At 58.5% G+C, this 23,669-nt stretch overlaps 1 protein-coding gene across 5 annotated transcripts; it reads left to right on the forward strand.

Moving 5' to 3' along the window:
• On the forward strand, positions 1-21,191 carry CSRP1 (cysteine and glycine rich protein 1). 5 transcript variants are annotated; one of them, XM_038541907.1, is made up of 6 exons: positions 1-132; positions 9,555-9,667; positions 14,794-14,962; positions 15,867-15,996; positions 19,389-19,482; positions 19,945-21,191. In XM_038541907.1, exons 2-6 carry the CDS (start codon positions 9,556-9,558, stop codon positions 20,019-20,021), a joined length of 582 nt encoding a protein of 193 aa, XP_038397835.1. In that variant the 5' UTR covers positions 1-132; position 9,555; the 3' UTR covers positions 20,022-21,191. The 5 variants fall into 5 exon arrangements, with proteins under 5 accessions (XP_038397835.1, XP_038397837.1, XP_038397836.1 ...); XM_038541909.1 differs by lacking the exon at positions 1-132 and adding an exon at positions 226-247; XM_038541908.1 differs by lacking the exon at positions 1-132 and adding an exon at positions 2,300-2,419.
• Positions 21,192-23,669: the final 2,478 nt, after the last annotated feature.

A 23,669-nucleotide genomic window follows, 5' to 3' on the forward strand; every position in this document is an offset into this window, starting at 1 on the left:
CAGTGTGCAAAGCCCACTGGTTGGCGTGGCCCGGACACGCCTTCCCCGGAGCGGAACAAAACGGGCGCGGGCCGGGCGCACCCAGTCTCCGCTTCCGAGAGCGCTGCCTCCGCCCGCGCCGCCAGCAGCCAGGTGAGTGCGCCCCGGGCCGCGCGGTCAGCAGCCAGGTGACCCCCCCCATCCCGGGGGCGCGCGGTCAGCAGCCAGGTGAGCCCCCCCATCCCCGGGGCGCACGGCCAGCAGCCAGGTGAGCCCCCCTCCCCCGCCCCGGGGGCCCGCGCGGCCAGCAGCCAGGTGAGCCCCCCCCATCCCCGGGGCGCACGGCCAGCAGCCAGGTGAGCCCGCCCCCGGGGGCCGTGCAGCCAGCAGCCAGGCGAGCCCCCCCACTCCCGGGGCGTGCAGCCAGCAGCCAGGTGAGCGCCCCCCGCCCGGCGCTGCACCCGCGGCGCCGCCCCCCACCCGGTCCCGCGGGGCTGGGGCGCTGCAGGCAGCGGGTCGAGGGCCCACGTATCCGGATCCGCCCCCCCCTTTCAGGCGTCTGGGGGGTTGGCCGGGGCGTCCTGGCACGAACTGGTCCTGCGCAACTGCCCGGCGGCCCCGCGCCCCCGCCGCCCGCAGGTCTGGCAGCAGAACAATCGGCGAGTCTGCGGCCACTGACGCTCATTGTGCGGCGGGGGATGAGGGCATCGCGCTCCCCTGCCCCGGGGGAACACGGCCCACGGGTGGGCTTGGGGCCTTCTGTGCCGGAGCACAGGTGTCAGTCGCTCTTCCTCGGGAACCAGATGGAAGCCGCGACCTCTCGCGGGCCCTGCCCAGGCCTTGGCGCTAGGCGGGTGCTGGGTGGGGAGGACCATGCCCACCACAGCACCTTGCGGCCCAGCACCTGAGGGCAGGGGTGGGGGGGGGGAGGAAAGAGCTGGTGTTGGGCGTATTTAAAACAAGCTGCTGTAGGTTAGCTCAGGAGCAACCCCCCAAGCAGGTGCATCCACCCTGGGTGTGGGTGTGGGGAGGCATCCTGCACCCCTGTCCCTGTGCCGTCCTAAGTAACCAGGACCTGGGACTAGCCTCCTGGGCTCCAGCCTCCCACCCCGTGCTCCGAGGGGTGGGGGGATGAATGAACAGGCCTGGCCTTCCCTCCCGGAGGGCTCAGCATGGGGATCCAGTCACAGGTGCCCCGAGTACATCCACTGGGCTGTGCCAGGTGTAGCGTGAAGAGGTTGCTGGGAAGGCCGGCTGGCTCTCCCTGACAGTGGGATCTGCCACTTAATATACCCATCACCTTGGACAAGTGACGTAACACCTCCGTTTCTTTCGAGGATGGCGCTTTGGGGACGTAAGGCACAGACCTGGAACACAGTAGGGCTCGTGGCGGTCTCCCTTGCGTCCCCTTCCCTTCCCAGAAGCCTAGGAGGCTGCACGGGCTGGCCGTGTCTCAGGCACCTGACAGTGCAGTGTGGGGATGGCCCCTGGGACCTGGGGGCAGAGGTGCGGAGCTGCCCAGCTCTCCTTCATGCGCGCCTCCTGACCCCAAGCCAGGCTCTGACTCAGGGGCCCAGGTCACCTCCTTCAAGAGTCACAGTCCTCAGCCCTTGGCTGCCCCCAGGCAGCTGTCATCTCCTGGTTGCCGAGTGCAGCCTTGCACTGCTCTCCCGCGTCCCGGGGAATGACCCCTTGGCTCAGGGAGGATATCCGGGGTGGGGACAGCTACACCAGGAAGGAAGTTTATCCCACAGAGGGTGTGGTGCGGGCCGCTGAGGGGGAGGGGACTCTGTAGGGAAAGGAGGGTCTGGGGGACGGGATGCAGGGGCGAAGCTGAGGAACAGGTTCAGCAGCTCTCCCCTGGCTGCTAATAGTGTGGAAGATGGGGCTGCCTCAGCCTCGGCCTCCGGTGTGCCCCAGAGCTCTTCCCAGCGGCGGCGCTTCCTCTTCGAGTTGGAAACATCTGCCTCTGGAGCCCTGAGTCCTCACGGGGACAGAGGGAGCCTGGAGGGCAGCGCTGACACTTGCAGGGGCTCAGCACACTTGGGACGAGGGGGGTAGACACAGGCTTTCAGCTGAGTCGCCCTACTGGACGCTCACAAACCTTGCAAATAGTTTCTAGCCAGGTCTTCCCTGTGACTAGTCCTGACAACCAGGTGGGGGGCAGAGGACAGCTTTTACTTACTGGATCTCCTGGTGGGGAAAACAAACCCGGAAGGCGTGTCGGGTTGGGCTGCCCAAGTTTTAAATGTTTATGTAAACCCGGCTTATGTGGGTTGGCTTGAGGGGCTGAAGAGTCTTACGTTACACATTCTGAGGTGCCGGGGAGAACTTCTAAACCAAGAGTTCCCCGGGGGGAGCAAGAGGACCTTTCGTGCAAGCCAACCACTGGCCGCTACTTGGGCGTACTGGCAAGCACCTAGAGTCACAGAACTGAACAGTAAGTACTAGAGTCGGCCTTCCCTTAAGGTGACAGTGGGCAGATGCTGCACTTGCCACGCACCAGGGCTTGGCCTCAGTCCTTGAACAATCTATGAACACTCCGGTGCTTCCCATTGTACAGATGAAGAAACTGAGGCTCAGAGGTGATAACTTGCCCAGGATTGCAGCTGGCCAGTTGGGGAGGCACCATTCAAACCTAGGCCAACTCCTTCCAAACCCATGCTCGGTCACTATGCTAGTTCTTCTCTTTGCTCCTGAACATTTCTGATTTCTAGGTTTAGTTAATTTTTTTTTAAAGATTTTATTTGAAAGAGAGAGAGACAGAGCACAAGTAGAAGGAGGGACAGAGGGAGAAGCAGACCCCCGCTGAGCAGGGAGCCTGATGTGGGGCTGGAGCCCAGGACCAACGAGCCCCCAGGCCCCCCTGGATCGCTTTACTAAGGAAATAGCTGCCAGTTGCGGGGTACGTGAGCTCTGCTAAGTGCTTTGCTGTGGCTAATAAAGTACTTAAGGGAGATGCGGCCTTGCCATCATGAACTCATGACCACCCTCTGCGGCCCAGGGAGGAGAGGGCTCCCCAGGATGTTGGGCCCCAGATCCTGGTGGATGTGCTTTCACCAGGTCTGATGTGTGTTTGAATTTCCAGGCCAGGTTTGCAGGAAAAAAAGCCTGGAAAAGAGACTGAGAAAAAGGCACCCCCGCTTCCCACAGAGCAGCTAGCTGTGGGTAGGGAGGATGGGGAGAGGGGCGCCCGGTACCAGAAGCTTTGCTGTAGTTTCCAGTTGTCAGGAATTTCTTTGGTAATGACGTGGCCGCGGTACGCAGCTCCTCAGGAATTTGTCTGACGTCGGCATCGAGTAATTCCCATGTATGGTAAAGTGTGTAAATACGGAGGCAGTTAGCATTTCCAGACTCTGGCACTTCCAGGGCCTCCCCAGGGCCAGCAGGCAGCGTCTGACTCCTCCGCAGTGACAAAGGAGGGAGAGACAGAAGGAGCACAGGCTCAGCCCCCCCAGGCAACCAGCCCTCCCTCTCCGTGGGCCTGTCTGGGGCTCTCTGCAAGCGGGGATCACTGGGGATGGAGCTTCCTGTGAAGTCAGCTGCAAAAAAAAAAAAACCTGTTTTTATAAGGTCTAAGTGCAAATTTGCTTTTGCTTTTTAAAACTCAATCCAAGAAAAATCAGCCAGACCTTTCAGCATGGGACAACCAGGTGTTGCCACTCTACGTTGACATCATTCCAGAAAAAGAAACCCAAAGAAACTTGGTCTGTTGATTAGCCTGTGAAACCTTATTATAATATAGGATTTCTTGCAATAGTTTTGAAATATTAAAAAAAAAATTCATAGACCCCCCCCCAACTTTGTTGACTTTCAGGTTCCTGAATTCCCAAGGGTGGAGCTCTCTGCCCTAAACGGCACCATGAGCCAAGCAGGAAGAGACAGCTCTGTCCTTGTCAGCTCACAGTCACGCAAGGGCCACAGACATAGACGTGGGGAGAGAGCTGGGCTGGAGCGAAGGCCAAGTTCTGGGGCGCCGCGGGGCCTGCGGTGACCGTAGCTTCGCGGACGGGCCAGCCGTGTGCAGACTGAGGGAACCGGGCAGGGGGCTGCGGGAAGCTGGGGACAAATTGGCATTCACCGGCCATTCAGCCCCTTCCCAGTCACCGTTGCTTTCAGGGGAATCTGTGTCACCCACCCCTGAGACATGGGCTCTGAACCCTGACCAGCAGGGCCCTCCTCCGGAGCCATGGAGGACGGGGCTGAGCTGCAGGCTTGGGTGGGATGACAGCTGTCCTGTGGACCTGGCCAAGTACCGCACAGCTCAGGTAATGTGAGCAGCACATTCCTAAGCAGACAAACACCTGACAGGTCTCTACCAGACCGAGTAGGTGCAGACCCGAGCTCTGCGCCCAGAAGTCACGCTTTGGCCCTAGGGAGTAAGCGATTTCGGAATGGGAGAGATGGGAACTTGCCACTGGAGAACTAAAGACGTGGAATGGCTTGTCAATCAGTGGTTCCAGGCGCCTGCGACCTGTGGTTAGGATTGTACATCTCTGAAACGGCGTCTTGGACCTGAAACAGGACCACGCGGAACCCATCTCCCGTCCCGACGTTCATGACAGCTGTGAACATGAGGCTGTGCCTTTCTCTCCCGCTCTGCGAGCTGCCATCTCGACTCCTTCTCAAGACGGAGGATCTGGATGTAGTCCTTAACAGGACAATTAGATGGGAAGGTACAGACGGCTTATCGGAAGAAGCTAATCCTTGGCTTCTGGCTTCCAGCAGGCCCCAAGGATCCTGACTTTTTTGGGGAAAGATTTTATTTGTTTATTTATTTTAGTGGGGTGAAGGTGGGAGAGGGATACAATCTCAAGCAGATTCTCCTGGTGGGGGGGGGGGGGCGCAATCTCACCACCCTGAGATCATGACCTGAGCTGAAACCAAGAGTCAGACGCCTAATCAACTGAGCCACCCGGGCACCCAGGATCCTGACATTTTAGGTAAATAGCTGACCAGATATTTGTAGCCTTTCAGCAGAAGAGTCAGGCCCTATTCTCTTTTGAAGAGACCCACATAGGGATCCCTGGGTGGCGCAGCGGTTTGGTGCCTGCCTTTGGCCCGGGGCGCGATCCTGGAGATCCGGGATCGATTCCCACGTCGGGCTCCCGGTGCATGGAGCCTGCTTCTCCCTCTGCCTGTGTCTCTGCCTCTCTCTCTCTCACTGTGTGCCTATCATGAATAAAAAAAAAAAAAAAAAAATTTAAAAAAAAAAAAAAAAAAAAGGAGAGACCCACATAGTGAGGCAGGCCAAACCAGCACACAGATAGCAGTTGCCCATGGGAACGTAAGTCTCCGAAACCCACCAGATGGATAAACGTGATTACAGAAGACAGCGAGGCTTCTTGAACACCCAGAACAATACACAGAAGAGCTTGATGTAAAGACACAAGCCTCTGCTTGCATCTCAAGTCGCCAGGGGGGACTAAATCCCAAACAAGGGCAAGCGAGTCACTGTCTCCTTTGTTGGGCTGACTCATGAGTCAGGAATTCGTGGTCCCTATTTGGCATGTTTCTCAAGCCTTGCTCCTTCCAGATGTGGACTAGCTGGGAAGGACGGTTGACATCTGGCCCCACAGCTGGTGTTGAGCTCGCCTGGGCCAGCCCCGTCGGGGGCGATCAGAGGACTGAGCGCTCCCAGCGTCCCTGGCACCATGCCATCCCCTCTCTGCGTCCTCACTGCCTCCCCAGAGTGACGATTTTAGGGAGCCAGGGTTACTGTCCGACTTCAAGATGAGCAAATCGAAGGGCACAGAGGAAAGTAAATTGCCCAGGATCAAAGTTCAGCCAGACACGGATGAATCCAGACCCACCCTCTTAACCACTGAACTCTCCCACCCGAACTCAGGTCTGGAGAACTTTCCTCCTGAGTCTCCCACAGGGCGTCGGGCAGCCAGAAGAAGCCAGGTGTCCCTCTAAGTACTCCAGAAACTCTGAGAAACTGGTTTCCTTTTAAGGCAATCAGCCTCCTCATGAGATGGCTAGAATTGCTCTTGGTGGGGGGGGGCTGGCGGTAAAGAGCACTCCCTGGCCCTTCTAGGGGAGGAGGCGGCCAGGGCTCTGGCCAGCTGACAGCCCCCCCCTTGCCCGAGGGGAGGAGGTGGCCAGGGCTCCGGCCAGCTGACAGCCCCCCCGCCTTGCTGGCAGGCAGGGCCCCTAAGGTCGTCGTGTGGGCAGAGGCAGTGGGGAGCCCATCCTCGCCGGTGGCCTGGGACCCTCCCCGTCAGGGCCCAGTCACTGTTTTTTACCCCAAGGTGCTGGGCTCCTGCGGGGCACCCCCAGGTGAACGGCACAGCCCAGGGACATCCCAGCAGACTCTCCTCAGGTCCTCGGGTTTCACCCCTTCTCCGCCCGCGTCCCTGTTTCCCTGGGGCCCTGCTGGACGTGGGCCCCTGACACGGAGCCAGGGAGAACAAGGAGCGGCCTGTATGGAGCTTGGGTCTCCCCGGGGGGAGGACGGCTTTGTATCCAGGGACAAAATGCTGGCTCTGACTGTGGTTAGGGAGCTTTCCTCCCTGGGGGGAGGCATTCCTGGGGGCACGGAGTGTGTCCCCGGCTATTCGGGGGGGGGGGAAGGGAGGAGGGATCCAGGCGTTGGTGTACGGTGTGCCCGCTGTGTGCCAGGCACCCTTCTCTACCAGGGGGCCCAGAAGTGGCTCAACTGCGTTGGAATCCCAGGCCTGTCACCCCCACTGCTGCAGGCCAGTGCCTAATCTCTGAGCCTCCATCTCCTTACCCGGAGGGCGGGCCTGCAGTCCCCACCTCCCAGTGCGGAGGAGTGAGCCGCTGCGTGCAACCTGGCACACAGCAGGCATGCACGTCGGGGGATGCCCGCGGCAGGAGGTAGGGGTGACGCCCATTCACCCCTCAGAGGCAGAGGAGAACCCCTGTGGCTCCATATGAACACGCAGACTTTTCCAGAAGCTTCCCAAACAGAGCAGGGCAATGGGATGGCCGTGACCAGCCAGGTGACCGGGCTGTGCCCGAGTCACTCCGTGGAGGGGCGGCTGCCCGAGTGGAACTGGGGCGGTGCCACACCAAGTGCTGAACGGCTGACGTTCACACACCGCTGCTCGCTCCCGCGTGGTTTTGCAGCCCTGAGCTCTTGCTCAACCAGGCAGCTGGCCCCGGCATCTCTGGGGCAACGTGGGGCTGACGGAATGGACGGCGGGGGTCAGGGGTCGGGACTGGGGCCTGTCCTCCAGGATCTGGGAGCTCAGGGGTGGTTAGAGAAATCTGTCCTACCTGCGTCGGCCTGAGGAGCTCCGGCACACCTGCAGGGGAGGAGGCCGGCCTTACACAGTGGCCCACGACGCGGTGGGCCCGGCCTCGGCCCCCGCCTCCCCCAGCCTCCCCCAGCCCTGAGCACAGGCCCCACGGAGCCTGCCCGCACGCTGGGCCCTGCCCGGGGCATTCTGGGAGCGGACACAGCGATGAGCTTAGATCACCACCGGTAACGGGTGACTTACAGCTGGAGCAGCAAGTGGAGACCGTGCACAAGAGAGTCCGAGGTGAGGGGTGGGACCGTCCTTGGCGGCGGGGAGTCACCGATGGTTCTTGGGCAGGGAAACCGTCCCCAGAAAAGACCTGGCACCTGCGTGGGGGTGGAACAGGAAGGAGATCCCAGAAGCGGCAGGACAGAATTGCTGTCTCTCTAGGGATGCATCCAGTTGTAAAGTAACTGGCTTAAGCCATAGTGGGAATTTGTTGGTTTGTTTAACTGGAAAATTTGGAGATAGACTGAACTTTTAGGTTTGACTGAATTTGGTGGCTGAGTGGTGTCACTGCGGACTTGGTTTCCTTTGTCTCTCAAGTGTGTCTTCCCTGCCGCCCACTTCGTCCTGGGACTGCTTGCTTCCCTCGGGACAGCAGAGCCCTCTCCTCCCTGGGGAAGAGGGACTTGCTTCCAGGAAGTTCTCTCAAAAGGTTGGGATGCTTTTTCCTCCCAAGCCCCCAGACCTGCCTTCTCTTATTTTATGGGCCTGAAACGCACAGCTGGCCCGTCTTGGAGCCGGTAACCGTGGCTGCTCCGGTTAGGCCCAGGCCGTGTGCCGCGGCTGAAGACTGGGGTAGCTGCCCAGGAGCAGATGCACGGGGCGTGGTGTCCTCTTCAAGGGGGCCCGGCATGGGATGGGAGAGGTGACTCGGCTGGGTTAGGGTGGTGTGAAGACTAGAGAGGAGGGAGGATCTAAAAGAGCTCAGCGCAGGTTTTGGGGGTGAGTGGGTAAAGGGGAACACAGGGCGGGGTGCAGCTACCTCCCCCCTTGGGAGTAGCCCATCAACCTTCTCAGGAGCGAGAGAATTCCTTTGTGACCGAGACAATGGTTGTGATATAAGAGCATAAAAGGGTAAAGTCGAGAAAAAGAACAAGTTTGAGGAAAGGCGGGGTTTGGGTCACTCACGCGGAAAGTGAGGTACTTATGGAACATCCAGGTGGAGATGCTCCCGAAATCCGATGCGTGAGCCTGGGCTCAGAGGAGAGGCCAAGGCCAGAGGCGCGTGAAATTTCGTTCTTGGTAGAAGGGGGCCAGCGTGGGACCAGAGGGAACCCCAGTTTTTCGGATATGGGAAGACAAAGCAGAGGGAGTGAAACTGTGCCTACCTTGTTGACCCCCTTCCCCCTGCCCCATCGCTGTGATATTGGAGCCCCAGGGGGAGGACGAGCCAGCACGGCCTTCCCCACCTCACGCCTCCGAGCCTGCGTACACTCGCTGAGCAGCTCTCCCGGGGCCCGGGCTCTGCAGAGGTGCCCCGACACAGAGAGTCCGGCCCTCACCGCGGCCTTCGGGGTTAGAGCGCCCTTTGTCCTACCTGCTACCTGCTGCACAGCCCGGCGGACACCCGTGGGCCAGGGGCTGTGCAGGGCGGGGGCCTTCTTCCCGAGCTGAGGCCTGTGTGCACAGTCGGATGGGAAGCCCTCGGCGTAGTTCAAAGAACAATCGTAAAATGAGCCCCCACGTGAGAACCCCCAAGCCGAGAAAAAAATAATTGTCCGCCCCTTAGCGGCCCCTTGGAGATGCCGGCACAGTCCCTTCCGTGTCTCACAGGTGACAGATCCAGGATGATAGTGTGCGATACTCTCCCCTTGCTTTTTCTGTGTGACTTTCCCACCCTTGTGTTCATCCCTTGACAAGAGGAATTTTGTCGGTTTGGGAACCCGACACAAGTCACTTGTGTTTTGTGAATTCTGGTTTCTCTGCTGCTTCTGCCCAAATGAACCTCCGCGAGGTCCGTCCCTCTTGATGCATGTGGCGGCAGAGGGGTCGCTTTACTGCCACCGCGGCCCGGTTTGTAGAGCCTCAGCTTACTGATCGCCCCGGACTGCCCGGCACACACTGAACTTGCAGCAGTTGCTTGGGGCCGATTTGCTGATGGCACCAGGGCAGGGAGCCCCGCAGGCGCAGCTGGAGAAGGATGTGCCCCCTCGGGAGGCGGTGCCCTGCCAGGGCTGGGGCCCACACGTGCTCGGCCCGCCGCCCCTCCTCGTCTGCCTGCGGCTCTGCCGTCAGGGTCATGGGCAATCCGCGTTTCCATCTCCCCATAAAACTAATTCCCATTTCTGTGTCTGGTTCCAGAATGCCGAACTGGGGAGGAGGCAAGAAATGCGGGGTGTGCCAGAAGACGGTTTACTTTGCGGAAGAGGTTCAGTGTGAAGGCAGCAGCTTCCATAAATCCTGCTTCCTGTGCAGTGAGTCTGCGCCCAGGCCCTGCCCCTGTGGCCCCGGGATGGGCGGCCTGCACCCCCCCCCCCCCCGCCGCGGGCGGGGCCTGTCCACACCGGGAGGGCCCCGCGGGATGTAAACAGCTTGACATTTGGCTGAAGCACAGCTGGGGAGGGCAACGCTCCTCCTCGCAGGCCTCTTTGTTCCCTCAGAAGCTGCTTTCTAAGGGGAGGAACTGGCCCGGCTGGGGCTGGGGGCGTGGGGGTTCAGGGGCCGGAGCCAAGCTCACAGACTTGCTCCGGGGAAACTTTCCACTTGGCTTTCTCTTTCCTCCCCGCCACAATGCCATCATTGAAAAGGAGACCGCTTTGGGGCCCAAAGTTTTACCCAGATTTGGACCCAAATGATCATTTGTAAAAAGATGACAGAGGCTGCAACTTTATGGGGACACTGAGTCCAGGGAGAGCTGGGTCCCTTCCTCCCCCACTCCGGGCCAGCCCGGGCTCTCCCCCCACTTCCCACTTTGCTTCCACGCCTGGGAGGAGAGCGAGGGGTGCCAGCGGGTCTGTGACCCAGAGTGGGAGCGGCTGGGCGCTGGCAGGTGGCCGGAGACACCCCACCCCCTCTGCCTCGAGGAGGAGCCCCTCCCCCATTTCTAGCCCAGCTCAGTCCCTGTGGGGTTGCGGTGGGTGGGCCCAGGGGAACGGGTCTTCCTGCAGGGAGCGGGGAAGGGGGCGGCCCTGAGGGGTGCTGCTCCCCCCCAGTCTTCCCACGACGCCCGGGGCCAGCAACAGGTACCTCTGGGAGTGTGAGGATGGACAGGAAGCAGCGCGGAAAGCACAGTGCTGTGGCCACTGTGGAAGTGCCATCAGCGATGCGCAGCCCCGCCCGGCCCCATGCCCCTGTGAGCCTGGAGCAGGGGGTCCTGTCGCCCCGGGTCACGGGAAGCTGCGCGCTTCGTTCCCAGGTGGCCCGTGATTGGGGTGGGAGCCACGTGGGCCGAGGGCCAGCTGGTTGCTGGGCGTCCCCGGACCTGCACTGCTCCGGGCCACCCCGCCGGCCACTCCAGGGCTGCCCCTGAGCCCCAGTGGAAGGTGCCCTGCGGGGCCGTGGGGCTGGAGCCCGCGTAGGGGGCGCAGCCGGTGGCCTCTTACCACCAGGTCACTGCCCTTGGGGATCTTCAAGCCGCTGCTTTCTCTGGGTGGTGGTGGGGGAGCAACAGGGCTCAGCGCTGGCTGGGAGGAGGGCCTGGCCTGGGCGCCGGGGCCACAGGGCTCTGACTCTGCCCTCAGACGTTGCTTAATCAACTGCCAGTGGCCGGCTGGGAAGCCTCAGCCCGCTGGCCCCCAGTAGCTGTCGTTGGGGTTGAGGGAAGGCAGGAATTCGGGAGGGGGGGGCGGCATGGGAAGAAGTGAGCGGGGCCTGGAGCAGGGGGCGGGGGGGGGGGGGGGGGGGGGGGATGTGTGGAGGATTAGGAAGAGTTGTGGAAAGTCAGGCCTGGGAGCAGGGCTGGGAGGGGGTGATAAAAGGAACAGCCGTAGGGAACAACCTCCAGGCTCCCTGGGGTCCCTGGGCCAGCACAGGTCCTGGGTCGGAGGAGCTCAGAGGTCCCAGCAATCAGGTGTCCCCTCGACTCGCTTAGTCCTGGGGCCAGAGCAGCATTGCCATGGAGCAGGCTGTGGATGATTTGTGTATGAATGGAAGGAGCATTGCTTCCCTCTTCCAGAGAAGTGGGGCGATAAGGGTCCAGCTTGAATTTAAAAATTCAGGATAACCCTGAGAATCAAAGGACTTTCCTTCCTAGGTTTCTTCTGTAGGCTCTTTCCTTTCTAGAACTAGCAGAGTACGGGCCTGGGTGGCATTAGCGCCATGGCTCCTTGGCTGGCAGGGCCTCTGACCATTCGGGTCCCAGGCCGTGGCTTCCAGTCAGGGCACCTACGCTCCCTTTCCTGAGGGCCTGGGACAGACAGGAGGAAGACAGGCTGATGTAAGAGTCCGGAGAGTGGCCTTGCCCTGGAAGCAGGGACAGCAGGGCCTGCAGCGTAGTCGTATGGTCTCAGTAGGGGTGGCCGGTCCCCTTAACAGGCAGGAGAGCTCAGCCCTGGGGTCGGGGACCTGCCCGAGGCTGCATGCCCTGCTCCAAGCTGTGGCCAACTTCCTGCTGGGCAGGTCAGGGCAGAGGAAAAGCAGACCTGGCCTGGCCTGCTGGGGGTTGGCTACTGAGATCGGGCTGCTTTCCAGAACCCCAGGGCACAGGGGAAGCTCAGAGAAGCCCTGCCCACCCTCTGACACCAGCATCTCCCCGCCCACAGGCTGTCCGCGTTCACCCTCCTGCTCCCATACGCTTGGCCTACCTGCAAGTGAGGCAGGCAGAAAACAACCAGATCTGGAAGTCAGGCTTCCTTCTGACCTGGCCCTGCTTCTGGCCCATTCTGCAAGCTTGAGCTTCTTTGTGGGCCTGGTTTTCCTTCCGGAGAGAGCCCCCATCTCTTTCGGGGCGGGGTGAGGGGACTCCGACCTCTCACCTGGGACTGTCTCTTGCCCATATTTCCATATAACACCAGAAGGCCTCACGGAGCCTGTGGTATCTACAAGGATATTTTTCCAACAAATGCATAACTAACCACTAACCATAGCCCCCTCCTTTTTTTTTTTAGATTTTATTTATTTATTTGACAGTGAGAGAGCACAAGGCGGCGGAGCGGCAGCTGAGGCAGAGGGAGGAACAGAAACCCCTGCTAAACAGGGAGCCCAACGTGGGGCTCGGTCCCAGACCCCTGGGATCATGACCTGAGCCAAAGACAGACCTTCACCGACTGAGCCACCCAGGCGCCCCCATGGCTTTTTTTCTTTTTTTAATCTTAACATTATTTGATAGAAATTTATTTAGGCCTTCATTCAAAATTCCCCTTAATTGAGTCTTTGGTAGCGCCTCCAGGTGACCAGACTATATGACCCGGATGGAGGTGAAGGTGTTGAAGGTAGGCAGGTGGGCAGCAGGGCCTCGGGGAGAACAAAGCAGAGCAGAACCCGACACTGTGGTCTTGACACTGGATCTGGAAGTCAGGGTTCCCTTGGCGCTGCCGGGAGCCGCCTGGAGGTCGACGATGACGCGTAGACCCTGCTGTCTCCTCCGGGCGAGCTCTCGGGTGTCCTCTGGCCGGATCAGTCAACAGAGACCTGTTCCCCCTACGGCTCCGTCTCTGCTTCCCGCCTTCCCTTTGGCTTTGGAATCCCCAGTTCATCTTGGGTCTTACGGGAAGCAATTCCAGGCCGACTCCTGACTTCCCGCCCTAGAAGGGAATGTTGGAACCCTTGGCCTGTTGTTCTTGCTCCTTCCTTCCCGGGAGCTGAGCCCCAGGGGAGGTGGTGGGAGGTTCCTTATTTGGGCTGCCCAGAACACTGGAATGAGGTGAGGCTTCTAAGGGCAGGACCAGAGGGTCCTTATTTAGTCTGAAGTGTGCGACCTGGGGCTCCGGGTGAGAGGAGCTGCCAGAGGGCCGGGCCCTGCCAAGGCAAAGAGGACAGCAAGTTGCAAGGAGCAGAGCTGAGAGCCGGGCGGGGGGGGGGGGGGGGGGGGGGGGGGGGGGAGGCGTGGCTTCTCTAGTGGTTTCTTGAGGGCTCCGTCTACAGAAGGACACGTTTGAGGATATGGCCCAGTTGGGCACCCGGAATCTCCATATATGAGGAATATCCTAGAACCCAACGAGCATTGTAGGATAAGACACAAGCAAATAGTGAAGAGCGAGTCTCTTGAGAGAGGTAGGTGGAGGTTGGGAGCACATGATCCTTGGAGGCCTGGGCCTGTTCCTCCTCCCGTGTGACCCCGATACTAACTGTACAGAATACTATTAAGAGTAGCTACCATTATTATGCAGCTACTGTATACAGGGTATTGTGCTAAGTACTTTACATGTAAGATCTTTTTCAGTCCTCCTAACCACCCTCGGGGGTAGATGCTATTGTCTGCATTTACAGATGGAGGCACTGAGGGGCACCTGGCCAGCTCAGCTGGAAAGCATGCGGCTCCTGATCTCAGGGTTGTGAGTTCACTCCCCACCGTGGGTGTAGAGATTATTCTTAAAAAATTAAAAACAAAAATACTCTCAAAAAGAATGAAATGGGGGCACCTGGGTAGCTCAGCGATGAAGCGTCTGCCCTTGGCTCAGGGAGTGACCCTGGGGTCCCGGGATCAAGTCCTGCACTGGGCTCCCTGCAGGGAGCCTGCTTCTCCCTCTGCCTGGGTCTCTGCCTCTCTCTCTCCCCGTGACTCTCATGAGTAAATAAATAAATAAATAAATAAGAACCAAACGGACGCACGGAGGCTAGAAAATAACTCGCCCCGTCACACAGCAGGAAAGAGGGTTGGGATGTGATGTGTGCGGTCTGCAGGGACCGCAGGCTCCGAGCCGCATTGCTCCCGATGGCCCAGCCCAGGCCCCGTCCACCAAGCACAGGAACACACACGAGGCCCTCGGGCTCTCAAGCTCTTCCCCTTCCAGTCGCTCGCACCCCGGACTCAGGAATTCTTCCCAGAGCCTGACCTCAGTTCTTCCTTTGGCAAACTGGTTCCTGAGATCGGAAACTGGGAACTTGTTGCGATTGGCCTGCATCCCACCTCAAGACCCACCACACTGCACTGCGTACTTACTAAATGTGAAATTTCTCTTTTCTTCTGGGTGCAGCCCTGCACCTGCGGCTCCCCCCCCACTCCAGGCACCCAGAGATTGTTTCTTCAGGATTCCATTGCCGGAGGCAGGGAAACCTCGCCCTTCTTCCTTCCTTTCTTTTTCCTTCTCTCCTGTAAGGACACGTGGGGCTTTGTCAAAAGCAGAGTGAAGGCCCCTGCAGGTTTCCTGTGGCTTGGGGTCGGCCTAAGCTGTCGGCTCTGGTGAACCCTGGGGTGCACCAAGCCTGGCGAGGTGTGAGGGTACTGAGGACCGAGGAAGGCACACGGGGCTCCTGCAAGAGGGGGCTGGGCCTGCATTCCTAGAATTAGGCCCTGCAAATCCCCCCCTCCTCCCAGCTCCTTGGCCACTTCCATTTCCACGTTGCCCCTGAGAGGTCGGGATGTTCTCTCTCAGAGTCCCGGAGTGGTGAGCGGCCCCAGGGGCACCCCAGTGCCCGCTCACCGTCCTCACTTCCTCCCCAGTGGTCTGCAAGAAGAATCTGGACAGCACCACGGTGGCTGTGCACGGTGAGGAGATCTACTGCAAGTCCTGCTACGGCAAGAAGTACGGGCCCAAGGGTTATGGCTATGGGCAGGGCGCCGGCACGCTGAGCATGGACAAGGGGGAGTCTCTGGGCATCAAGCACGAGGAGTGAGTACAAGAGTCTTGCCGTCTGCCTTCCATGGGTTCTCTCCTCCCATCCCCGTGTTGCACACACAGTTTCAACTCCTGGTTAGGCAGTAGAGGGCTCAGAAAGTCACTGATTTCCAGAGCACCCCCTGGGTGTCAGGGCTGAGGGTCCAGCGGAGAAGAAAAGAGGCAAGGCTCCTCCCTGTATGGAGGGCGCAGCCTGTATTTTCACAGGGGTTAGAGCGTGGAGGGGCCCCAAGAATTCCTCGGTGCACGGTCGTCTTTGCTCAGATGAGAAACCCCAGCCCAGGCTCAGTCAGTGGCTTGGCCGCGGGTCCCACGGCCAGTGTCTGAGCCAGAGCTGGGCTCAGAAGTAGCAGCGCTCTTGCTAGAGCGGCCTCTGTCTCCCCATCTCTCACCCGCGCTAAAGGGAAGCCACCTCCCTTCCTTGGAAATGCTGCAGCGTGTCACTGGCACCCACTGGCCTCTGACCTGTTGAAACAGTGGCTGTTGGCAGTCGGCCCGGCCAGCATCTTAACCTTGGGTGGGTAATGGACAGAAATGACAGAGGAGTTAGCATGTTTTAGCCAAGGTCATTGCCCCAGAGGGAATGATTTGTCAGCAGATTTTTCCCAGAAAGAATTTGATAATAGGCAGGCTGCAGGAACGGGGAACAGAGGAGGGCGATTCTTAGCACATGAGCTGCCAGCTGCTAGCTGTGTTTTAGCTCCGTGGCGGAGGGCAGTCGGATGCTTCGGTGAAAACAGCATTGTGCTGAGCCTCGGTTTGTCCATCTGCAAAATGGCAGATGACCCTGGAGACCCTTCCCTGGTGTGAGATGAAGGCGGGGTCGTGCCCACACAGAGCCAGCCCCGCCTGAACCCCTCTGCGAAAGTCCTCTCACCACACGTCCTTTCCCACGCAGGACGCTTGGCCACAGGCCCACCACCAACCCCAATGCCTCCAAGTTTGCACAAAAGATTGGTGGCTCCGAGCGCTGCCCCCGCTGCAGCCAGGCAGTCTATGCCGCTGAGAAGGTGATTGGTGCTGGGAAGGTAAGGTGGCTTCTGGGGAGCTGAGCTGATGAGACGCTTTCTTGAAATGGGGATCCTAGAACTTTGTAAGTCGGACCCTGGCTGTGCTCAAGGGAGCCCCAGCACTGACTGGGCTTCAACTCCCTCCCTTCTAGGGAAGGGGTGGTTACCCCTCCAATCTTATGGACTGCTTGTCCCTGTGCCTTCCAGTCTGCAAGGACTGAGGAAGCCACACACAGGCTCCTGGGACAGGTGGCTTGACTGGCGTTGTTATTCATGAGGATAATAGGCTCGCCCTTGACGGAACTTATTATTAAAAGCTTATTGCAATTTATAGGGAGTTGTAAAGATCAGTCTGATGGGTCTCAAAGGAGCTACAAGTCCCCTAAAAGTATATGCAAAATTTTGTGGGAACATGTCTCTTTCTGGGAAGAAGATCCACAGTTTTCATCAGATTTTCTTTCTTTCTAAAAAGATTTTATTATTATTATTTTTATTTTTAAAGATTTTATTATTTACTTGAGAGACAGAGAGAGCATGAGCAGGAGGGGGGCAGAGAGAGAGGCAGGCTCCTCATTGGGTTGAGCAGGGAGCCCAACATGGGACTTGATCCCAGGACCCTGAGATCATGACCTGAGCTGACTTACCTGACTGAGCCACCCAAGTGCCCCATCATCAGATTTTCAAAAGGATTTGTGATTCCACAAAATGTTAAGAGCCACTGGAAAATCCACATCCATTCGATATCCTAAGACATGGACCCGGGAAACCCATCCAGGTACCCCCAGGGCAGAGATTTTCAAGGTTCAGGGCTGACCAGAGCCTCTTGAGAAGCTTCTGCAAACTATTTCTACTGCTGCGTATGCTTCTCCCCTGTGGACCCCCAACCCCCAGAGCACAGTAAGAATCACTGTAGTGAACCCCTGTCCCCGTGAGACAGTCCCACCTCCCTCTGGGGCTGCAGCAGAGAAGAGGCAGGAGAACTGGCAATCAGGGAATCCCAGAAGAGGCCTCCTCAGGATATGGTCAGAGGGCTCCTGGGTCACCACAGGAGGCCCAGACGGAGGAGTGACTCGGCCAAGGTCACAGAGCAAGCGTCTGGAACAGCTGGGCCGAGAGTCTGCGGGCAGCTCTTCTGGCTTTGGGTCTTGGCTTTCAAGTCTTTTCCACCTCGAGGAAGGGCCCTGGGACTGACGGACGCGGAGCTGAACGTGGGCACAGCATCTAGACCATAGCAGGCTCTCATTTTAACCTGGACAGTCACGGTTGGAGACAAGGTATTATTATCCCCTTTTACCGACGAAGCAGCTGAGCGTCAGAGCATTCATTTGCCCAGATCTTGCAGCTAAGCAGTGGTGGGGCTAGGAGTCCAGCCCTTCAGCTGGAAGCCCGGGCTCTTAGGCTGTTAACTCTGCTTTGGGCCACTTAACCTCTTTGAACCCATCTCCACAGCCGTACAACGGGAAACGGGAACCCATTTCCATAGTGTCGTGAATCCTCGCATGATGATTAAGACCTAGGGGTCTTAACCTTTGTAGACCTCGAGCTGCATCTGTAAAGCAAAGCAAAGAACGTCCCAGACAAAGTTATTTTACGAATTAAAGGACATCCCGCATGCAGTGCCCCCTGCAGTGCCCGGGGTGTGTTCGGGACACGTCAGCCATTGCTGTTACTGTTATTGTGTCCTTGGGGGGATTGTTGTGAGGTCAGAGTGAAGATCCTTGCTATGGATTAAGGGATATGAAGACAGCAGATATTAGTCTTATGATGCAGTCGGTATCTTTTCTGTTCATAGCGTCTCACTAGGAGATTCAAGAATTATAAAAAGTAGCTAAGAATCAACATGTCCATTACCTAGACAGGGTCTAAGCTGAGGCTGGAACTTCTAAGGGGTAGGGATAAGAGAAGTTTTGTGCTCAAGCAGGAAAGTTTTAGAGAAGCTCCTACCTCTCTTTGGCCTTGTCCAGGAAAGAAATATCGAGGAACGGGAGTACTTGTGGGTGCTGAACGAATGAGCAAAGGGACCCAGCTTATTTGGAGGGTGGGCGAGGCAATGTGAGTGGTGGGTGGTGCTCTGCATGCGCCTCAGCCCCGCTCCAGCCTGGAGAGCCTGCCCCAGAGGAGGAGGTGAAGGGTGGGTGGCTGCAGAGGCGCGTGGGATGCTGGGAGGGAGGCCAGGATCGGGGCACCCCCATCTCCGCTCTCTGGACCCCGCTGTCCCAGAGGCCTGGGAGGGCGGGGGGAGCCAGCATGCACGGGTCTGGCAGCCGGGAAGTTCGAGGGGATCCGGTTTCCTTTCTCATTCTCCAGCCCAGGCTGCTGGAGGGAGTCTCTTTGACCTTAAAAGGCCTTGTTTTGTCCTGCCTGCCTGCTGCCTGCCCCTGGCTTTCCGGGTTTGCAGAGCTGTCCACACAGCAGCGCCTGGGCCGGCTCAGCTGCTGCTCATGGGAGCGGGGTGCTGAGAAGCCTTTCTGTCCACGCTGGCCCCCGTCGCGTGTGCAAGCCTGGGCCGCCTTCTCCCTGGCCAGCCTTGTAGCCCTGCTTGCTCCCAGGCCCCTCAGAGCCACGAAGGGCCTTCCGTGGGCCCTGGAGAAGCGCACTCCTCAGGCCTTTCCCTGCTGACTTCAATGCACCTCGCCGACCCCTTCTCCTTCAGACTAATACTCCATAGGACTGGCTCAGGGCGTCGTCTGGGCCAGGCCTGCGGCTGGCAGGGGACTCTGCTAAAGCCGTCTAATCCTCTCAGCCGCCTAGCGGGAGATACCAGCAGCCCACCCTCCAAGAAGGAATGGCTTCTGGGCAAACAAGGCACCCAGTTCTGGAGCGTCAGGGGCCAGGCTGGTTCAGAGGAACCCCAGTTACAACAGCCTGCACCACGGCCACGCTCCGTCCCCGTCTCACGCGCAGTTCTGGCGATCATTCTCCATTCTCCAAGGCGCGCTGGGGGCCTCCCAGAGGAGGAGGGTGCAGAGGCGGTGCAGCTAGTAGGTGGTGGCGCCTGGACGAGCCCCAAGCCCACGCCCACACCACTAATCCACAGCTGGATGGGTCTGGAGGGGGCGGGCCTGGCCCTGCCTGGTGCGGGTGCGGGTGCGGTGGGAGCGGTGGGTGGGATGACAGCTACCTTAGTAGCGATCCCACCCCCTCGCCTGCCCTTGTGGTACAGCCGGTGCCACTCACCATCCAGCCACTGCAACACCTCCTTGAAGATGGAATGAGGTTGTGTGTGGTCCCTGGCTGGCTTCCTTCGCTGCCTGGCCTCACGGGTCACGTCCTTCCAGCGGTACCGGCTGAGTGGACTTCAGAAGCGTCTTGAACCCTGCTGCTGTCGTCGTGTCGAGGGCAATGGGGCTGTGGGGTAAGGGGCCCCCTAGTCCCTGGTGGCAGCCTTAACTGTTTCCTTCCCTACCCAGTCCTGGCACAAGTCCTGCTTCCGCTGTGCCAAGTGTGGCAAAGGCCTCGAGTCCACCACCCTGGCTGACAAGGACGGCGAGATTTACTGCAAAGGTGGGTGGTTTCACGGCTAATGCCAGGGTCCAGAGGCCTGAGAGGGTAGGGGCGTAACCAGTTATGCCCTCGCTAAATGTAAACCAATCCCTGGCCTCAGGGTCAATTCCAGAGCTCCTAGTAGGACCCTTCACCTTACAGATGGGGAGACAAGCCCCGAGGGAAAAAGTGATGAGGCCAGAATCATCTGGCAAATACGGGCAAGAGAGAGGGCCAGTACCTGGGTCCCTAACTCCTGGTCTGATGGCCTCACGGCAGATAGCGCTGCTGTGGTTTCAGCAGGGGGGAAATGGCTGTCACGTGGAGCCAAGAACTTCCTCACCACCAGGGCTCGGGGTGCTACCGAGGCGAGGGTGCTGGTGGATGAGGCCTGGCCAGGGGCCCGGGTGGAGGATCTTCGGGGACAGGCCTGAGAGGAGTGGCCTGGGGCAGGAGCCAGGCCTCACCCCCCTCTCTCTGCAGGATGCTACGCGAAGAATTTCGGACCCAAGGGCTTTGGCTTTGGGCAAGGAGCCGGGGCTCTGGTCCACTCTGAGTGAGGCCACCGCCGTCCACCACACGCTGCCCACTCCTGTGCTTCTCATTGCCGTTCCCTTCCCAGCAGCCTTGGCGACCTCCAGGATTCCTCCTCCCTCTCTCAGCCCCGCCACACATCACTAATGACTTGAACTTGGGTGTCTGGCTCCCTTTGGTTTGGAGTCTGCCTGAGGTTCCCCCCCCCACACACAAGGGGCTCCCTCTGCCTGGGTTCTGACACCATCCCCAGCAGGAGACCTCAGGGTTTTAGTGTAGGTGGGACTGGGCCCCGTCCCCACGCCTCGCCCCATAATCCTCTGTTCTTAGCCTGTTAGGCTGAGTGTGCATCATCGACCCGCCAAGATCCCTGAGCCCACATCTCGGATCCCAGAAGAGCAGTAGGCCCAGCGGGGAGGGAAGCAGGGTCAAGACTGTAGTTTACCGGATCCCGGAGACCCTCCTCTGGGGTGAGAGGGTGGGCTTCTTGGTGTCTCAGAACCAGCCTGGGGAGTCCCAGCTCGAGGAGTCACTGTGGATGCAGAAAGGCATACAGACAGGGTCGTGGCCTAGAGGAGCCACTTCTCTGGGCCTCTTGCCTCTGAGGCTCTGGGGACCTGCTGCCCCCCACCGCGGGGTGAGGAAAACAACTTGGGTCTGAGAACCCAGAGTCAGGATGTGGTCTGACCTCCCCCAGGCATCTAGTTCCCTGTTTGACGGCGGCCGAGGAAACCTCCCAACACACTCTCAGTTATCAGTGGCCCGAATCAGAGGCTGAACAGCTCTGCCCACCCCTGGGTGCCGAGGCCGTGGTGTCCCAGCACAGACCAGGCCACAGTGCTCTGTGCTTAGCGCTCCTGCTGGATTGACCCTCAGACGCGGAGGGAGGCACACACAGCCTCAGTCTTCCTCTGGAACCCCCTTCCCTGTGTGCCCGGTCCTCATGACCCACCTGCCCACTTGGGGCCTTGCCCCTTCCACCCCACCCTTCTCCAGGGACCCTTCTCTGGCCACATCACCCCCATCCCTTCCAGGCCCCAGGTCGGGAGCAGCAGGAGGAAGGGGAGGGGCTGGGCCTCGCTGCTCCCAGTGGTTGACAGGACAACACTGTGGGGAGCTGTCGCCTGGAAGGGCTGCCGGCATGAGCTGTGTTCAAGCTGACTTCTCATCTGGTCAATAAAGCTCTTAGAACAGAACTCTGGCATCCTGAGCCCGTGTCTGAGAGAATACTGCTCCCCCCGGGGCTGGGAGGGAACCTCCCGAGCCATCAAGCAGCTAAATATGGTTGGTTCCTGTTTTTCTAAGGGCTGCTTACTTTCTAGCATCTGCTCCTAGTGACCCACACTGCCTGGAAGGGCCCGGCCAGCCCAATCCTGCTGCTTTGCCCTTGCCCTGTCTGGCAGCCCCCACCCCCCACCTGGGTGAGAACACTACATGGGCTTTGGCATCGGAGGGTCGGAGGGGCTCAGCGAGGCCCCAGAGCTGTGCTCAGAACGTCTTCCAGCTTGGAAAACCCCGGAATGGGAGGGAAGCTCAGCCAGAGGAACTTTCAAGTCAAATCCAGAAAGTTTACTTCCTCCCAGGGGGGTGGATGGAGGGGCCCAGCTCAGCGCGCTGCATGGTTGGGGCAGGGGGGGGGGGGGGGGCGCCTGGCCTAGTCTCTTCTGGCGGCCAAAACAAAACACCGGAGACTGGGTGGCTTATAAACAGCAGAAGTGTATTTCTCATTCTGGAGGCCTCGATCCAGGCACTGGATTTGGTGTCTGGTGAGGGCCTGCTTCCTGGGTTCCTAGACAGCCACGGTTCTGCTGTGTCTTCACATGGAGAAAGGGAAGAAGAAGCGCCCTGGGACCTCATTCATGAAGGCCCCAATTCTATGCAGGAAGTCGCCAACCTTACAGCCTAATCATCTTCCAGGAGCCCATCTCCTAATGCCATCACAATGGGGATTAGGTTTCAACATAAAGGAGCGCGGGGGGGGGGGGGGGGGGGGGGGCGGCTCAGCGGTGGAGCGTCTGCCTTCCGCTCAGGGTGTGTGACCCTGGGGTCCCGGGATCGAGTCCCGCGTCAGGCTCCCTGCATGGAGCCTGCTTCTCCCTCTGCCTGTGTCTCTGCCCTGCCCCCCTCTGTGTCTCAGGAATAAATAAATAAAATCTTTGAAAAGCTTAAACATATAAATTTGGGGGGGGCACAAACATTCCATTCTGCCCCTGAATCCCAAAATTAATGTCCTTTTCACAGGCAAAATATATCCATTTTATCCCAATAGCCCCAAAAGTCTCACCTCGTTCCAGGATCAACTTTAAGCCCAAAGCTTGGCTCATCATCACCTGCAGAGGATACGGAGACTCCAAGTGTGACTCATTTGCAGGCAAATTCTCTCCCCAGCTGTGAACCTGCAAGAAACAAGTTCTGTGCTTCTGAAATACGATTGTGGGACACACCTAGGATAGACATTTCCTTTTTAAAAAAAAAACATTTTATTTTTTAAAAGTACTCCAGGGGTGCCTGGGTGGCTCAATCGGTTAAGCATCAGCCTTTGGGTCGGGTCATAGTCCCAGGGTCCTGGGATCGAGTCCCAGAGTCCCAGCTCCTTGCTCAGTGGAGAGCCTGCTTCTCCCTCTGCCCCCACGCCCAGCTCATGCTTCTCTCTCTCTCTTTCAAATAAATAAAATCTTAAAGAAATAAAAGTAATCGCTACACCCAACATGGGGCTCGAACTTAGAACTCCAAGATCAAGAGCTGCACTCTCTACCGACTGAGCCAGCCAGGCGCCCCAGAGAGACCTTGCCATTCTAAAAGGGAGAAATAGGAGAGAAAATAGGAGTGATGGGCCCCAAGCAAGTCCAAAACCCGATGAGGCAAAGTCCATGAGACTTTAAAGCCTGAGAATAATCCCTTGTCTTCTGGACCCACTGGGGCGGCAGCGTCACCCCCACGGCCCAGCAGGGTGCTGCTGCTGTCCTGACTCTCTGCCAGGGCCCCACCCGGTGACGACTCCTGGTGGCCCCATTGTTTAAAACCGAGGAGGAAGAAGCCATGGCCCTGAGCCCCTGTACTCGGGGTCTGCGACGGAAGTGGCAGCTTTAATGATCCCTGAATCACCTTCTAGGTCATTTTCCCATTGCCTTGGAGAGTAGCACTTGCTCCGGTGACATGGTGGACCTGTGCTAATCTTGTGCTAAAGACGACTATGGCCCATAATGTTTTCATTTTTTGCCATATGGGCAGGCTGAGATTTTTTCCAAATCTTCAAGTTCGGCTTCCATTTTTGCTCAAGAATTCCATCCTTTAGTCTTTTGTCTCTTCTTGCATTTTACCATCAGCACTCGGGAGGGAAGAGCCATGCGTACCTTCAACACTTTGCTTAGAGATCGGCTCTGCTAAATATCCGACTTTGTTGTTCACAAGTTCTACCTTCCACAACACATTAGAAGAACATAATGAGGATCACCTTTTGTCCAGGTTCCAATAACATGTGTCTCATTTGTTATCAGAATGGCCTTTATTATCATCCCTGTTTCTACCAAGATTCTTTTTTTTTTAAGATTTTTATTTATTCATGAGACACACACACACACACACACACACACACACACAGAGAGAGAGAGAGGCAGAGACACAGGCAGAGGGAGAAGCAGGCTCCATGCAGGGAGCCCAACGTGGGCCCTGAT

This window comes from Canis lupus, chromosome 7 (assembly GCF_011100685.1).
Source record: "Canis lupus familiaris isolate Mischka breed German Shepherd chromosome 7, alternate assembly UU_Cfam_GSD_1.0, whole genome shotgun sequence".
NCBI lineage: Eukaryota > Metazoa > Chordata > Mammalia > Carnivora > Canidae > Canis > Canis lupus.

What these genes read in the sequence shown, in the direction of transcription:
- CSRP1 (XM_038541907.1), top strand. Translation starts at nt 9,556, where the DNA reads ATGCCGAACTGGGGAGGAGGCAAGAAATGCGGGGTGTGCCAGAAGACG. An exon ending in TAAATCCTGCTTCCTGTGCA is followed by an intron (nt 9,668 to 14,793) that starts GTGAGTCTGCGC and finishes CTTCCTCCCCAG; the next exon opens with TGGTCTGCAAGAAGAATCTG. An exon ending in CTGGGCATCAAGCACGAGGA is followed by an intron (nt 14,963 to 15,866) that starts GTGAGTACAAGA and finishes TTTCCCACGCAG; the next exon opens with GACGCTTGGCCACAGGCCCA.